This window comes from Telmatherina bonti (genome assembly GCF_933228915.1).
Source record: "Telmatherina bonti genome assembly, chromosome: 22".
NCBI lineage: Eukaryota > Metazoa > Chordata > Actinopteri > Atheriniformes > Telmatherinidae > Telmatherina > Telmatherina bonti.
This window is the reverse complement of record NC_136631.1, coordinates 34,078,232-34,096,395: the sequence shown is the minus strand read 5'-3', so window position 1 is coordinate 34,096,395 and position 18,164 is coordinate 34,078,232. Positions and strand designations below refer to the sequence as shown.

At 39.1% G+C, this 18,164-nt stretch overlaps 2 protein-coding genes across 3 annotated transcripts in view; both read right to left on the bottom strand.

Annotated features, from left to right (window-relative positions):
- The window catches only part of loxl3b (lysyl oxidase-like 3b), a 33,522-nt gene extending 24,788 nt beyond the window's left edge, over positions 1–8,734 (bottom strand). The window contains exons 1-4 of the mRNA XM_079262265.1: positions 8,563–8,734; positions 3,067–3,399; positions 2,630–2,793; positions 1,344–1,561 (exon numbers count right to left, since the gene is read on the bottom strand). Of these exons, the coding sequence (XP_079118391.1) occupies positions 1,344–1,561; positions 2,630–2,793; positions 3,067–3,391 (707 nt within the window). The 5' untranslated portion in view covers positions 3,392–3,399; positions 8,563–8,734. The remainder of the gene's footprint in view (positions 1–1,343; positions 1,562–2,629; positions 2,794–3,066; positions 3,400–8,562) is intronic.
- A 1,733-nt stretch (positions 8,735–10,467) lies between these two features.
- Positions 10,468–18,164, bottom strand: pank2 (pantothenate kinase 2). Of its 2 annotated transcripts, none has more exons than XM_079261798.1 (7): positions 17,891–18,164; positions 17,049–17,401; positions 16,483–16,736; positions 13,568–13,744; positions 13,162–13,285; positions 12,213–12,338; positions 10,468–12,116 (listed from the first exon to the last, which is right to left on the bottom strand). In XM_079261798.1, exons 1-7 carry the CDS (start codon positions 18,102–18,104, stop codon positions 12,066–12,068), a joined length of 1,299 nt encoding a protein of 432 aa, XP_079117924.1. In that variant the 5' UTR covers positions 18,105–18,164; the 3' UTR covers positions 10,468–12,065. The 2 variants fall into 2 exon arrangements, with proteins under 2 accessions (XP_079117924.1, XP_079117925.1); XM_079261799.1 differs by having other exon boundaries at positions 13,601–13,744.

Genomic DNA, 18,164 nt, shown 5'->3' with positions numbered 1-18,164 from the left:
GTTCCCTAAACCCTCATTTGCAACATAGAGTTACACTTTCATGCAGACTACATAGTGCGCTCATTCTGTTGGTAATTCGGAGAAGAAGCTGGCTGTTTTCTTCTTGTCACAGATCACATGATTGCAGAGTGTCACCATAGCAACACGTTCCAAATCCATTCCAAACTCGTGAAAATATTTTACTTTCATATATTGTATTTTATCCTTTCTTTGTTGCACATTTATTAAACACATAAGAATTTAAAGTGAATGATCTACAGTTTTTTTTAACCTGCTTTTATATTCGTGTTACTTACGCTATTTTTTAGCTCTTGCCCGCATTGCGTTGTGGTCTATACTGACCTGTCTACCATGGAATTTGAGTGCATTACTTTTTCTCTCTGGACATTCAGACAACCCTAGAAAATGGTGTGATGGTGTGAACATTCAGACACAGCCATTAACATTTATGTTAAAGTTAGCTAGCTTGCTAATATTGCTAATACTGGTTTATTTAACAGCATAGCCTTCCAAGTGAGGATTACAACGCTTTAATATAACATCTCCTTTTGTTTATTCATCTTACTAAAAACAAACGCAAAAATTTGCCCAAAGCACAGGTAACTGAAACAATAACTGAATATCTCAACAGCTGCAGGTGACATCTTTTTTGTCATTGGTTTGTTTGCCATTTGGTTGTCATAGATACTTGTTGGTTTGTCTGACACAGCAACTAGCAATTACTTCTGACTATGCATAGTTCTAAAGTGGGAGGTATTTCGTTTCACAGGGGAATGTTTTCACTCCCAGCCCCTCATCACTTTGTTTTAAGCGATGAGGGGCAGGAAAATTATGGGGTAAAGGAAGGGGTAAAAAAAGAGAAATGATAATGTGTCTTAAAGGCCCACTGATTTAAATCAGGTGTGTTGTAGCAAAGAAATGTTTAAAAGGTGGAGGACAGTGGCCAGAGAGGTTCGGAGGTGGTGATCTCTGGTTCAAAGGGTTCTTACTTCACACACAGTCATTTGTTCATTCAGACACAACAGAAAAAATGGTGATACAAATATGGTCACTGCCAAGTATGTGGACGTACGACCGGTAAATATAAATGTCCAGCGTGATGAGATACCAATGCAATTTTTGATGACCTTTGATTTTCTCATATTCTGTACCTATACTCCCAGTCCAGTATCTGATATATACTACTGCTACCTGTTTCTTAAACAGTACAAAGCATAAAAAACACATCATTCATGACAGTTTGTTTTCCTTTGAGTTCCTCAGGGTCCAATTTATGTTAGCCACTTGTGTGACCTCCCAAACCCACATCAATGACTGCTTTTTAGTCTGAGTCAGTCACTTACTTGTAGAAGTTTTTGTTGACCTTCTTCTCATGTGGGAATCCCAACATGCCGCAGACCACATGGGTGTTTTTGACTGTCCAGCCAACGTCACAGATCTGTGCCCACCCATCTTTGTATTTCACCTCCACCACACCCTCAGTGATGGGCATCTTCTTCTTGGCAATGGGCACCACAGGCCGGAGTCGCACCTCCTCCACTTTGTTCTCATCAACTTGCGCCTGACAGAGGAGAGAATTCTAACTTTATCCATAGATCTGTATTTTAAATGCTCAGTGTTTGAGCAGTTTGAATTCTTGGGATGAAAGGAAAGGCACGTTGCCAGGGAGTTCAGAAGTGTTTCCTTCTTTTTTTCCCCATTGGCATGAGATACACAGATGGCAGTGAATTACAGCTGTAACTAAAAGTCATTTCAGATCTAAGTCTCTCCCTAATGAGAGCTGAATGTGACTACCAGTAATTGCCAGCTTTGCGATGGCTGACTTCCGCTGTGGTTTGTTTTGGAAAAAAACTGCCTGCAGTCACAGATTTAAGCTTGGCTGCCACATTTGACCCACTCACAGTCTTAGTGAGGTGATAAAAATCCACCCACTTATGCTTATAAAACCTTTTCTGTACGGTCCCCTTTTTTTCAATAGAGATGCAAATTCCAATCATTTAATTTGTTCCCCGAAGTCTGCAGGGCCAAGGCACCAGACTAACCTAGTTCACCCTGGACTATTCGGCTGCATAACAAACATAAATCAAATTGTGTGTGTGTGGAATACAGTATCCAGGTGGAGATATCTCAGCCAGCATCACGCGGTTCTCAGCTATGGGAGCCAGCAGCACAAACAGAGAACTTTTACAGACTATTTATTGTTTGCATTTGAAGAACAGCAGCTTTTATGTGGAGAAAATTACAGTTAGTACACATGATGGGGCTGAGCCGCAAACAAAGCTCTGGGTCCTTGTTATCCAATTATCCTATTGACAAATCTGTAGGATACATTAAAAATGCCTGACTTTCCACGGTCCAGATGTAACAGCCTTCAACATGATCAGAACCAGACGACAAGGTTTAGTAGGAGAGAAGAGATATTTTCCATCACTTTGAGACAAAAACGTTTAAAGCTACTGCTTGAACCAAATCAGACGTGATACATATCAGAGCTGATCAGCAACGTTTGCAAGGCAACAGTTTTTATCTCCAGTTTTAGCCAAACAACTCAAAAAAACTCAAAAGCTACTAAATTAATCATTAATCATTACAAAATCTCTCTTAGCTGTATTTTATTTTTATAACTTACATCGATGACATTGGAGTCCACAAAGCCAGGAATCCTCTCATCTTTGCACACAACTCCGGCATCTTCATCGTGCGTACAGTCGCTGTTGCCCCAGCCGCGAGACCTGCACAGCTCGATGCTCTTCTCACCTCCGTTACACAAGACGTTGTCGAGCCAGATTTTTCCTGCGTAGGCACCAGACAGTCAGCGAGGATCCAGGGAAGTGACACTTGGGAACGAACCACAACACTCATCCTGCAAGTGTCAACGCAACCTAGTCTTTTTCTTACTTTCTATTTCTATTTGTTTTTATTCTGAGGATCATTTTCTAAAAACAAAACTTTATGGCAATTGATTATTTTGATCAAAGATCCATAACACTGTCAAGAAAGATAAATTAATACATTCTATATACAAGACAGACAAGAAAATATAAGGATTACGTAAAATAAAGTTACCTTGACCCTTGCCATATTTGGCGCTGTGGGTCCATCCTGTGGCTGAGACGAAGCCCAGTTGGCGACAGAGGACGTTTGCGTTGGTTATGGAGAAGTCATCGTCACAGATGGTCCCCCACTCTCCCTTGTAGAAAAGCTCTACCCGCCCCTCGTTGTGTTTTCGAGGGTATCCAGCCAGTCTGACTCTGAGCTGTTCAGTCTGAGCCTGAGGCGATGGCTTTGGGGTGGCTCTGTTTGGCGGCGTGGTCTGGGTTATACAACAAGGAAACCACAAGCCAAACAGAAGGCTGAACGCTAACTGCTGCCTGCGTCTCGACTTCTCCATTATTTTAGCTGGATGTGAGGAAAAGAAAACAACAATGTCAAGATGAGCGTAATGACACATATTTGCCCTTTTACATGACAGGAGAGGAGTTTAGAGTTTCATTCACATTTCTTTTACACCTTAACCAATAAAGTCCCGACCCATAAAAAAAAAAAAAGGTTATTTTTTAAACCCCTTTAACAAAATGTAAAAATACAAAAGCACCACATTTTTTGGGGATATTTATCATTTATCTCCATGTGTGTAATCTTCAGCTTTCTGGTGTCTTTTAAGGGGCAGAAGACAGAAATCAGATTGTGCTGCAAAGGAATTTGAGCAAACTTTGGACCATGAAGTGATGCCAAATGCTGCAGAAACTTTATATTTGTTTTTGTTTGTGAACATATGGCAAAAGTAAAAGATGGATTTGAAGTCAGAAGTATGGCTACCACATGGATTTGCGATCATGGAAGTGTGCAGAGCCACTTTAGTGGTTTAATCTAAAACATCTGGCCACTGTTTATGTGTTTTTGAGGGGGGATAAGAGGAAAAAATGTAAAATATGTAGGCCTTGGCTGACAATGATGCTACTTACAAAAGCTAAATTAATGCTAATATTTAAAACTTTCTGTCTATTTGTTTATTTTTCTTCGAATGGAAAACAGAATTAACCCCTTTATGGGGCAAGTGACTATTTTTGATCACTTTTTCTTTCATATTCCGCATGAAACTATTTTTTTGTTAATGTAACACAGAATGGAGGTCTTGTTACATACCAGAAGGACTATATCAGGTTAAAATATCTAATTTCATGGTATTTCATTTAGTGCCCAATAAAGGGTTAAACATTTTTTAACTATGTGTCAACATCCACACATATATTTAACCAATTTTTCCTCAAAGGCCTTCAGTACACGCTCTTAAACCTGCTTGTATGGATGAAGGTGGTTGTTAGTGGACACCACATAGACCTGCTATTGATAACTTTGAGGTTACATTTCTATAAGTGAGTGGGGTGGAGACAGGTTATTCCATCACATTCACAAATAAAGTAGTGTGATATGTGTGAACAGGAACCACAAATTTAAGTTAGCCTTTTTAACACACAGTCTGAGGCTGCCTACATCATCTGAGTCTGATTTGACACGCTTTGCATCAGATCGACAAAGATCCCAATTTGCAAGTTGTCATCTTTTTAAGAGGGCTGAAATACGGTTTAAAGGTGGTTTAAGAGTGATCGAGTCAATGGGCGGCAGGTGCAAACGTGTTTGAGACTCTATTTAAATGAGACTTTTGGACGTGGTTTGCAGCATGGGGACTTTGGAGAGGAAACAAGACCTACAGCAAAGAAATCTGACTGCCACACAAAGAAACGTTGTATGGGAGCAAATTTATGAAAGAGTTAATACTTTCAGTAAAACAATGTGAACAAATAAAACGATGACATTTCATTAGAAGGTGAACAAAAAAAAAAGACATAATGTAACAAGTGGGGAGGTAGGGTGTATGCACTGTCACCTTAAAAACAAAGAAAACATGAATGAATATGATACCGACTATTGTTACTAATATAAGCCTAATTTCATATATTGACCCACCTACAAACCAGCCGTCTAAAACCTCACCCGCTCACAGCTTGGAGAACAGAAGACTGTTTTATGGAAATAAAACAATCACGACCACACCTGAGATATTTTCCTCATGGGCGCAATCATTTGCTCCTATTATAGAAAACCTAACAAAATTTTTTTTAAAAATGTGTCTGGTCTCAATTAATGACTGCTGAGTGCGTGGAAACCTAATAACCACGAGCATTCAGCAACACGTGGCATTTCAGACTTGAATAGCACATCAGGTGGGATCCCAGATGTGACATTTAATATCTGTCATTTGGTATGCATGACTCCTTTCCAAATCCATTCTGACTTCCTCCAACAGCTCCAAAATGCTGGATAGGCCATATGTTTTGATGGCAGTTTCCTTGTTCATCCTAACAATATTCACACAAGGGTGAAAAACGTAGCATCTCCTTGCCTTCGATGCACAGACTGTTTGCACGTCCTTTTGAAACATGTTAAATATAAACAGTTTCTATCAACAAATTTGAGGATTGACAGATCACATTGCGGCTGCTAAATTAATATTGTTTACATTTTCACCACCCAACACACACAAAACAGCGTGTGAACACCCTATATAGTAGGGCTGTGACGATATGCTTTTGTCCCAGTTCGATTCGATTCCGATCTTTTGGATGCAGATTCAATTTAAATTGCGATTCTCACGATTCTACAATATTATTTTTGTAGATTAAAAACAAAATAAATGTATAAAACTTTGTATTTGCACATCATTTTTCTTGATTTCAATTAGGAAAAAAACCAACACAGTAGTCAGACCATCATTCTGCTGCTATAATGCCCAAGAAGAAAAGTAAAAAGATCAATAAAAACAATAAAAATGAGAAAGATTTATAATGGATTAGTTTCATTTATTTGAAAAAAAATTGCATATTCATTGATGATCAGATAGTAACGGGATGCAGAAGTGCTATTTTGCCTCCTTATAAGACACAACCCTCAGTGTGCGCGGTTAGTAAATCAGTTTGTACTTTATTTGCATCTGCAGTGAGCTTGCACACATTTTATTACACACAAACCTTGAAAAGATCTGGGCCTTTGTTGGGTCTTTTTTGGAGAGCTGTCATGTCTTAAGCTCCGTATTTCATCATGTTCTGCATCTTAAACCTTTTTAAAATGTATATTTCTGTCTGAACTTGACTGATAGTACAGATGAGATTTCCTGCAGCAGATAAAACAGCTAAACTGTTGAAATCCGGAATCCAATGATCCACTTTTTGGGATTTCCGATCCGATACCGATATCTGAAATTTGAATATCTCCCAATACCGATGTTTGCCGATACCAAATCTGTTTATGTGAACATTATTGTGACTATGGTTATTACTGCTGTTATAACTGTGTAAGATCTCATTAGGTTGTAATAAATGACCCATCCTTTCTGAAGTTACCTCACCAATACAAATATAATAACATTACAGATAACAAGTTTTATCTTGATTTGGGACATTTTACCTAAATGGTAAATGGACTTGTACTTCTATAGCGCTTTTATAGTCATACAGACCACTCAAAGTGCTTTACACTACTTGTCACATTCACCCATTCACACACACTCATTCTACACACTCATTCCCTGATAGGCACATTGGGGGGCAGTGTCTTGCCCTAGGACACTTTGGCATTTCAGGGGAAGCCTGGAATTGATCCCTCAACTTACCAGTTGAAGGACAACTGCTCTTCCTCCTGAGCTACAGCCGCCCAACTATATACAACTATAAATACAACTATAAATGTGTGGTTTTGAAACAAAGATCCAGCTTTTAGTGAAACAAAAAAAATGTCACATTTTAACATTCAAGGCATTTATTTCTTTTAAAACATGTCTGAAGCATGTCATCAAACACATTTGCGCTGACTTGACTAGTGTGGTATCGGGTATCGGTTGTCGTGTCGGTACACACGCTTGGTATTGAGCTGGTACCGATACTGGTATTGATATCAGTGCATCCCTAGTTAAAATATTAAGAAAAGAAAGAAAAATGAATGTAAATGCCAAAAAAAGTATTCTGATAATGTGATTTTTAATAATAACCTGCTGTAGCAAAAACATGATCTCTTATACTCATAAAGACATATAAATACGGTGGATTTGCCTTTTCAATTAGCCTTTAAAGCTGCTTCAGAGACATTCAGCAATGTTGAGTTATAGGAAATTAACCTGGATGTCATCATTTGATAAAATCTGACTGCACCAACCTGCTTTATTATAACTAAGCAGCAAAACTATTTAGTTTTTAACTTTAAATCAGAGTAAGGTTTGCATTGTATCCTGCATAGATACTTCCTAAAAGAAAGTAAATAGATTTTTCTTGCAGTGAACGGCCGTACAGGAGAAGTTTTTCCAAGTCTGTATTTGTTATTGCGCTGTGGAACAGTCTGCTGTTTTAACTGAAGCAATATCAAAGCATTTACCTTCTTTAATCCCTTCACAAACGGCATTTCTGACATCAGTACAGAGATAGTGAAGTTTTTGTTAAATTATGTACAGGCAGTCAGATTAGATGTTATTGTGCTGTTCCCATTAACATTACTGGAATGTGAAAGTCTTTGTTATCTGTGGTAATATCAGTGTATAAATATCAGCAAGTGTGTATGTGGTTTAACACATGTGTATATAACTAACTGTTCATTGATGAGGTTGTTCTGAGATGATCAGAAATGAAGCCGTTTTCCGCGATTGTGTTATTTTCTTGTACAAATCGAGGTGGAGTTCAGTGAGTTTTATATCAGTGATCAGAGAGTGGCTTGTATCCAAGCTTAGTGTAACCAGCTTCCTTTCCCACAAAACTGTCTCCCTTCCTCTCAACCCAAACCAAAGCAGTCACTCTTCATACCAATGTGCTCATGGATCAGGTCCTGAAGGGCTCCAGTTTCCTGAATCATCACGGCCCCGTGCTTCCACATACAGACCTAATTGCTAATCACTACCAGAGATCTTTTTGGTTTTGTGGACAAAAACTGGGGGTTATACTAACCAGGCATCAAAAACAGATTTTCATCCTGTGTTGTGGTGTGTTGTTGACCTCAGAGGAACTTGGGGAAACTTTATAACTATAAACATGAGTCACACCACAGGGAGGTGAACAGACAATGGAAGAAACTAAGAACAATGAGGGATAAGCTGAGCCTCTGGTTTATAAATGTCAGGCAACGTCCAGATATAAATTCCTGAAAAGAAACTTATACTGCTAAAAGATTTTAGCTGCTGTGGAAAAACTCACACACTGGAAAACCCATTTATTATCCATAAACTCAGGTTTGATAAAGTTATTACACCATGAAGATCCACATTCAGCCTAAAACTGATGAAACACATGATCTACATCAGCCAGATTTTCATCATGAAATACTTCTGCAGACTTAACTCAACCTTGTGTGACAGCATGATGTTTATTTCTAATGCTAAATTAAAGATTTCTGCATCAAAGTTAGCTTGTCACATATTACTTACAAACCTGTTTACCAACTTATATTGCAGAAAAGCCCAGTTTTGCTTCTATCATACATCCTCTAAAAGTCAGAGAACAAAACGATAATGTGTCTTCTTACCTTATAATGCCAGTATGAGGAGGTTATAGCGGTTCCAGTGGAGAGGGGGGATCTGGCTCTAAAACCTGATCAATTCACAAGTTTTTACCATAAATCCCTTAAAAGATCATCTCAATTCTAGTCCATGTCTTCAATCAAAGCGGTTACAATTTGCGGAAATTACTTCTTACGATGTTCTTTAGTCAGTAAATTGCCAGCTGTGCAGCTTTCACTGAGGAGGAGGAGGAGGAGGTTGCAAGACCAGAGGGGGCTGGATTTATTCCCTGGAAAGACACTAACTCTTTTCATGGATAGTTTTGTAACAGTCTATCCTGAACTTACGAAACGTTAAAAGAAAAAACGTGAATTTTGATCGTTTCACGGGAAGCCATAGGTTCCAGTGGAAGCGCACGTGCGCGTGGAAAACCGCACTTTTCCAGTCACTGCAAATGGTTTTCTGTCCAACACACAGCTCTGCTTCATTCTGCAGCCTCACCAGTTTCCCACCAGACCGTGAAAAAGTCAACTTTACGTAGAGAAGCGAGACTTGTAACCCTTTGGGGAGGTAAATGTTTAAAAAGCAGAAGAAGGAAGAATGAACATTTACAGATGCACTATTTCGCTTTCATCGGGGATAACAAAGAATAACATCCACCTATCACCTTCCCAAAGCGAAACTTTTCAACTGTTTGTAAATAATTACAGTAAAATAAATAAATAGCGACACAATAAGTGCTTGGTGTGTCCAGGTTGTCAGTAGGTGTCATATTGAATTCTGTCCCCTGTTTACTTAGTGCCCATATTTAACTCAGTACAACTTGACTCCATAGTAGAGCAGAATACAAGGATCCAAAATACTTCAAATGTTTATGGTCTGTTCTTGACAAAAACTATTTATTTTAATCTGATTTGATAAATAATTCATGAAAAGACATTCATGTAAATTTAAAAAAAAAAAAAGGTTGTTTATTTATACATATTTTGATCAACTTCACTAGATGGATTTAAAAAGTTTACTTAGCTACTTTTTTTCAATAAACAAGCAATCTTTGTGGGTGGCTCGATTTACCGCAATATATTAAAATAGCTGGAATAAACCACCTTCAGAGTTGCTTTGATAGTTCCTCTGATTAAAACTAATTTTTATTTGAACGTATGAATATTTTATAGCATATGTCTGTTCATGTTTTCCTTCCAATCAAAACTATTGACATCTGATAAACAATTACCTTTTATCACATTAGTTCAACTGAAAAATATCCAAAACAGTCTATTTTAACCACAAAAGCACACTTCAGTGTCACTATTTTTTTTTTTTTCTTAGTTTCTCACGATTAACCAAAACATATCTGATCCAGCCGATGCCTACATTCATTATTATTGTTTTGTATCAGTTTCTGCTGCTAGAAAGGCAATGCTTTTGACTTATTAAATAATGCTCTAGATACGATTTGAGGGAAGTTTTGTCTGGGAGTTGGACTCAGGCACTGATGATTGAAAAGCAGCACATTTAAATGATGCATGAAATCTGTAAAAAGAAAAACTCTGCAGTATAATTAAGTTTAAGTTTGCAGAAGCAAATACTCGGTGATGCTTTACAATGATTGTTTTATTTAGAACTATCCTATAAACTAGAATGTAACTTCATAATTCCCCCCCCCCCATCTCTCACCTAACAGCTGCCAGGTAGTAAAATAAATTCATGTAATGACATTTAAACTGAAATTTCTCCACTCTGAAGAGTAATTATATTGATGGATAACAGAATCTGGCACCACAGGTTTAATTACTCCATGTAAAATGTATGAAAATTAAATTAACTTCTACAAACCTGACTTTGCAGGTCTAACGTCAAAATATGAATTATTGCCTCTTTCACAAGTTCTGAGCATAAAAAAAGGCGACAAACACCAAGAAACGTATGTAGAGATTATATTTATTAGGGAAATTCAATAAGAAATTTACCAGTGCTCAGTTAGAAAAACAATAGAAAGTTTCCTATTGCATCATACAAGTTAACAGCAGGAAAACAAGTTTGATTCATTTAAAAAAAAAATCTTCATCAGACTCTACAGAAAACATGACAGGCACTTGAAAAAACCAACTAACTGTGTAGTTTACAGATGAAATATCTGTAGTGACTGAAACAGATTATGAATGAGTTTGTAATTTATTATGGTCCCTGTAATCATTAATGGACTGATTTATGGACAGATGGTGTTAAAATGGGACGGATAAGAATCACATGGAACCGGACAAACACCTGCATCAGAGTCCATACTGACCACCAACAGAAAACGCTTGGGTCTCACATTTTACACCTCCGTTGTTTCTTCAGAAGTTTTCTGTTTTGTTTTGATCGGAGGAAATTCTGTGCAGCAGCCCCATTATTTGGACCTAGATTGTCTCTGCATATCTATGAATGTCTGTCTGATTGCTTGCTCTGATTTCTTCCTACAGTATGACGAAGCACTGGCTTGAGGGCACTTTAAGCGGACTGCAGACTTCCTGATATATCAACCAAGTTTACAAGCACTGAGATTTCAATAAGAAAAAGCATTAGAACAGCAAGATATTAATTCTTCATTGAGGAAAGTACAAAGTAAATAAAAGTTATACATTCTGTAACAGTAACAAAGTTTTGTTTCTCACTGCTAAAATAAGTGGTAATGTATCCAAAACCCTTGAAGCAGATAGTGGCGATCAATTCCTCAAAAAGTAAAGTAGGGAGAGGGTGAAAATGATGCAGTGTTTAAAGGTTTTAAACCCCAGAACAACTAGCATGATGATGCCTTTTTTTTTTTTATATGAATAATCAAATATGAATCATATTAACTCTTTAAGATTTAATTACAATCATTTTAGAACAACAATGAGGAGCTCAAACTGCTAGTTGATTAATAAACAAGTCAACTGAAAATAGAAAATTTCTTATTTTGGGGTCATTTATTAAAGTTTTAACTTTAAGTTTTAAAGTTTCTCCTCTTCTCAAATGATTATTTAAAAAAATAAGGATTGTTCTTGTGAGAAAACCAACAAGATGCCTTACATCCACAGAGTACCTTCACTGGGTTAAAGTAACAGTTCAACGTACTTTAAAAACATATTTGGCCCAGAACCCGATACCCACTGAGGGGTAAAGACAGTCATAAGACCACCTGACAACTAGTACTTTTTAGGTAAAGTATTTCAGGCAACCCTGGTGAATTTCCTTTCAGATGGTTCAGACCCAATGCGACTCACTCCTGCAGAGTCTTGAGAACAATACATTTGTTAGATCTGCCGCACAAGCTTTCAAGGCAGGCAATAGACTTCCATCCACTGACCACAAAAGCACACGTACGGAAAAACTTCACCATCTTAACCAGGTTTCTGAGAACCTCCCAAGACTGCTGCATATGTGCCTCCAATAACCCGAGATTTACCGTTAACACGCCATCGCAGAAATGATTCCTAACAGTCTAAAGTGCTTCTGGTCTTAGCAGCAGATAGACAGATACTTCTTCAGCTGTAGTTAAGATGGATTATGATGGATGCAGAAGTTCTAACAGGGCTCCGACTGCACCAAAGTAACCCTGCAGACAGCAAAAAGACAACGTTAGAAACAACTGAACACGTCAGTGAAAGAATCTGCAGGTGTGGGGTCTGAGGGGAGACAACTCACTGCTTACCTCATGTTGTAGAAACAGAGCCTTGAGCTGGCCCTTGGACCAGTAGTCCATGGCGTAGGCTAAGAGCTTCATAGAGAGGGTGTTTACTCGTAGGAAGTTCCCAACAAACACCACTCTTTCAATGTTCTGAGCCGAAAACATAAAAAGTGGGCTTAAACAGGGATATGGTAAGAAATGCCAACATTTAAATCCCCATTTTTCTGCTTTACTAGCAGGAAGTGCAGTTAGTTTTATGGAATGAAAGTGGGCTGAAGAAGACGGCCGCAGGGTTTGACGTTTACCTCCCCGACGCCTTCATAGCCCTGTACAATGCTGCTTGATCAAGACGCCACAAGGCAGCACCGTAAAGAGGCTGAACGCAAAGAGGAAACAAGACGGAGGAGTACTTTATCCTGACAGAACTAAAGATCAAAGTATTTTCAAGCAATCAAATGAAAAATCATGAACTTCTATTTAACTTAGTGCATGCATAAACGATATTAATTTACTCTGCCATAAAAAAGGCCTTTGTCAAATTAAACTTCTGTCTTTTCCACAGCAGAGCGCATTTCCAACAGTGCTCCCAAGTGGCAGGAAGATGCCACAACATAAAGGTGTTCAAGCCCAAACGGAAAGCTAGCCTGGTAAAGGGTTTTAAGCATGGATCACCGTAAAGATCCTGGGTCAAAATCAGAGGTTTTAGATGTTTCCCTGCTCCGATAAAGCTGATTCAAGTCAAAAGGATCTCCAAAAGTTTGTGGTTGAGGCTTGCATAAGCCTCTTTATGACATTTCAGGTGTGTTGCAGCAGGGAAAGATGTAAAAAACCTGCAGGACAGTGACCCTAGAGGTCTGGATTTGCTCTCAGAGCCGGGTTAGAGGAGTTGCAAGATACAAAAGCCTTTCTTTCCTTCAATGCAAAATTATAAAAAAGAAAAAAACTAAAACCACACCTCACAGCTTTGACTCACCTCATTGAGAGCACACATTCTGGTGATGGAGCCGATGTTATTGGTGATGGTGACAAGCGTTGCCCTGGCCAGGTCCTCTTTAGACACCGACTCCCTCTTTTCCTTCGACATCATATTGCCAAAACTACCAAATCAGAAGTAGTTTCACTTCAGTGACTCTCCTGTACGTTAATTTTAAGTAGACTTGTGTTAAAACATTGTGACGCTAATCTTAAAAACAACAGAATAGTTCAGAGTAAACCTTGAAGCTTCAATCTGTTTACAACGGAAAGTCTACATTCATAGAAGAATGTTTTTGCACCCTGGGGCTACAAGTGGAGTTTATTTGACTTTGTTGCACTGAAGCGCCGTTAAGGCTGGAATCCATCTCAACATTATGAACAAAAGTAGCAGCTGTAAACCGCACCTTGAGGCCACAGCCCAGCCTGGCAGCCCAAACCTCTCATAGTCTCCTCCATAGATGTCCCGAACCAGCTTGTCCACGCGCGTGCTCTCCCCTTGAGAAGCCATTTCCAAGGCTTCTTCGAAAGTAGAGCAGCCAGTCAGCAGGCAGCACAGGCCGAGGAAGGTCCCGCCACCGAGGCTGTCAACACACACAGAACAACAGGTCAGACAACAACGACCAAACTCTTCATCCAAGAACAGGAAGCTTTTCTTATTTCCCAGCATAGAAAACAGGAGGGCCATTATGATAACAAGGAAGGCTCCATTCAGAGTCCCCAGAAACCACACAAGAAGAAGGAGAAAAAAAAGAGAAACTACAGAGCGGGAAAGTCTGGATGGACGGTGCTCTAATGAAATACTCTTAAAAATGCAAACGGTTGAATTTCTCTGTCAATAAAAACATAAAGACAGACCGCTGATGTGTATGTATCCAGGTAAACATCATGGTGATCATTCAGGCGTGATAATGACATATTTAGAGCAGTCACATTTTATTTACTTAATGATTACTGATGATGTGGGGAAAAAAAACACAAAGATGAAGAGGAAGATGGGGTAAAAGAGGTCGAGATGTACGGCTAATTTTAGATTACACAACAAATCCAATAAAAAGCTGAAACTTACAAACATCACTCACATTTAACTTGTGTCTGCAATTAGAAAAGTCGGAGCAAATATTCATCCTGCATCAAAAGATAACTTATCGGCTCCTCTGACCGGCAGCAACATCAACACAGCAGCTGTGTGCATGTGGCAGTTTTTCGGCAAGTGCTGTGCTATGGTTCCTGAGAGTTCAGCACATCTTGAAACATACACCAAACACGCGTGCAATAAATTGTTGTTATCCTTCGGTCAATGAAAAAAAAAAAAAAAAGTCACAATGGTCAGAAATAAATTAATCAGATAAAAATTAAATAATAAATAAAAAATCTATTGAATTAAACCAGTGAAAGTCAGACACTGACTGTTTAAATCCATCCTCAAAACACACCTGTTCAAGAAAGCATACTCCCTGTAATCACCCCGTCCCACAGTTCTATGTTGTTTTTATTGTTTTAATGCCTGTTTTTATTGTACAGTGTCCTTGAGTGACTTGAAAGGCGCTTTTAAATAAAATGCGTTATTATTATTATCTTGTCTTGTAAGTCAAGTCTCAGAAATCTTGGGAGTAATTTTCGACAAGGAAATGTCATTACAGCATCACTCAAAGCAGCTCACTCAAAATTGTTTCTTTCAGCTGAGTAAAATCTCTAAACTTAGAACAATGGTATCCAAAGGTGAGCTTGAGATGATTATCCACGCCTTTGTGTCTTCTCGTTTAGACTATTGTAACGGTTTGTCTTCTTGTCTAAACAAAAAAGAGTTGTCTCGTCTGCAGCAGGTCCAAAATTCTGCTGCGCGGTTGCTGACTCGATGCAACCGAAGGGCTCATATCACGCCAATTCTGAAAACTCTCCATTGGCTCCCTGTCTCTTCGTGTGAATTTCAAAATCCTGGTGCTCACTTTTAGAGCCTTGCGTGGCCAGGCCCCCTCCTACTGAAGAGACTTGTTGTGTCCATATACCCCCATGCGGAGGTTGAGATCGTTGGATCAAAACTTACTCATGGTCCCTCGTTCTCGTTTTAGGACCCGAGGAGACCGATCTTTTCAGGTTGTTGCGCCGAGGCTCTGGAATGATCTTCCACCCTCCCTACGTTCGCTTGAGTCTGTTGATGTGTTTAAGTGCAATCTTAAAACCTTCTTGTTTCGGCAGGCATACCCAGCTGTGTAGATTAGGGGTGTTATGACCAGCAGTTTCTGTGTCTATTTTTATATACAGTGTTTTTGTTGTATCTTTTTATATGTATTTTATTTTTGTATTTTGCTTTTTTGTGAAGCACTTTGTGACTTCTGTCTGTGAAAGGTGCTATATAAATAAAATTTACTTACTTACTATTATTATTATTATTATTACATTGCTTTGAAAGCTTTTTCAACAGATTATATATATATATATATATATATATATATATATATATATATATATATATATACACACACACATACATTTTTTTTTTTTTTTTTGGGGCATAGATGTTTGACAAGAAGGCCCGGTTCAGTCTCTACTCCAATTCATCACAAAGTGTAAAATCGTGTGTAAGTTAGCACTCTGAGCAGCTCAATCTGGATCTTTAAAGACCTGAATTCATTGATTTTTAGGGGTGTGTCCCTATACTTTTAGCAATATAGTGCCATTTACAGACCAGCATCAGACTTTCTTGAATAAAACGAGACATGATGCATCCATGCCAAGCAGGCAGAACCCCTACACCTCTTCCATTAGACATAACATATCTTTCAGTGTGCACATGGGAAATAAGCTATATCAAATGCACTGGAAAGAGTTGAAAGTCTTTCATCCAGGTAGCTTAAACACATAAATGTGCCATTACTGATGTACAAAGGCACATTATCAATATCTGATTAACTTTTCACTACATGGCAGTTTTGAATTGTTACCGTGTCCAGTATGGCTTAATACACAGTAAGTCCATCTTGCCTATTTAGATTCACACCAACGCCATGTGTAAAATTACCAACAGATTATTTTCCTCATTTGGAGGACTCCCCTACATGCCTGTCAGTTTGTATTTCCTTGTTTTATCTGACAAAAATATAAGATTTTCAAACTTATGTAGCATTTAATTAAAAACTGATATTGATCTCCATTAATTTAATATATAAATTAATTAGTAACTGCTGAATTAATTTTTATTTTGTTAATATAATGACATATACTGGTTTCAGCAGAGGTATTCAATGGGATCCACGCATGGACAGAGGTTACTGGGTTACTTTCCACTGACAGAACTTGGTGAACTTGAGCTTATTATTACCTGGTCCCAGTAACTCGTTTGTAGTTGTTCTCCGAGTAGACGGCCAGGATACTGACACCAGAGCCAATGTTGACCAGCAGCAGAGGGTAAGGATTCTCCAGTGTATACGGCCTCTGGACACAGCGATCCGGGTCTGTGGGGTTTTCAAAGTAGTAGCACTCTGATGGGCCACTGGACATCACCGAGTCAATGTACAGCACCCCCCGAATCAAACAGTCCAGCTCATCCAGCTTGTGCAGTTGCAGGTCAGCCATCTGTTTCAAAATAAATATTTTCAGACAAGCTAGAGGTAAAAGAATATAACTAAGGGGAATTGGTCTGAATACAGAAGCAGGAAACTGAGGTAAGAGGGAAAATATGGTGCTCTGAAAACAGGAAGTTTTGAGACAATTCAATAGGAGTGTTACATCACATCTATATGCTTTGACTTAAATGCCCTCATACTCCATTTACTCCTTTCTTTACGAGTACTTTTCTGTTCTGCATGCAGTAAACATGTAATAACCACAGTTGTGCCATTTCTACGCTTCGTTTTGCTGGCTGGAGTGAGACAACAGTAGACCTACCGTACGAAAATCAGACTCAAACTTATATGCCCCCCCTCCAGTGGCGCAGAGGGTGGTGTGGAGGCTGGAGAAGTGCTTGTTGCGGCCCATCTGCAGGAAAGCTGGGAGGTCATGAGTGGGGAAGCGGATGAAGTGCAAGTTGCCCGTCCTGCCACATAAAGTCAGGTCCTTCAGCTCCAGATGTACATCCCTGATGCCAGTTTTACCATAAGCCGTGTTGGAGGTCAGATAGCGCCGGATGCTCTTCAGGTTCTCCACCTCTTCCTGCTCTTCCTCTGCTGTGATGTCTTTTGGCTCAAAGTACACCAACTTCACCAGGGTACCTCCAATATCCATCCCAAACCAAGGAAATGCTGCAATGCATGAAACGACAGATGCAAAGAGCTGCACACTGACACTCCTATAACAATCATTTAAAAATGCATTATGATAAAGGTAATAAATGCATGTGTGTGCTAATGCTTTGTGACAATAGGAGCAGTCAAAGCTGATGTGTTGGCCCACATAATGGTAAGCGGCTTCATTTCTTGAAGCAGTACTTTGTGTGCCGCGAACGCCATCTTGTTGCAAAATAGATTCCGGCTATTTACTACAACCATCGATATTACACTGAATGCCAATGCCATATTGATTATCGTTTTCCTATCATAACATTGCACTATCCACTACCTTAAATGATTCTTAGATAAAATGATATTACGGTATTTTCTTCCCAAAAAAGCTGTTTTAACACCGGCTATCTTTTGTGATGGGAACGCCTTTTAAAATTTTATATACATGCAGCTTTAACCCCCTTTAACCAGTAAATACACCAAGCCCACGCTAGCAGCGTTAACACCCACGCGGCCTAGTCTTCTTAACCGAGTCTTTCCGATGCCTCGGCGTCGAGTTGGACGTCCGCCGCTCGGATGCGGCTCTGCCAGCGGGCGCGGCAGCCTCATTTTGGGGGTCGTTTCTGAAGTAACCGGGCATCTCCTTGTTGGACCGCGGCTGCTTCATGGGCGTTTCGTCTTCGTCGACAATATCATCGTCGCGTTGGTGGCCATTAAACGCCATTGAAATGACTAATTAACAACATATATGAGGAATATACAGCGCGGATGTATAACACTGAGT

Bases quoted from the DNA above. Each gene is read 5' to 3' on its own strand.
- pank2 (XM_079261798.1), bottom strand. From the start codon at position 18,104: ATGGCGTTTAATGGCCACCAACGCGACGATGATATTGTCGACGAAGAC. The intron at 13,745-16,482 runs GTAATAATAAGC...GTGTGTTGACAG, and splicing joins AAACGAGTTACTGGGACCAG to CCTCGGTGGCGGGACCTTCC. The intron at 12,339-13,161 runs GTGAGTCAAAGC...TTTTCGGCTCAG, and splicing joins GAATGTGTGCTCTCAATGAG to AACATTGAAAGAGTGGTGTT.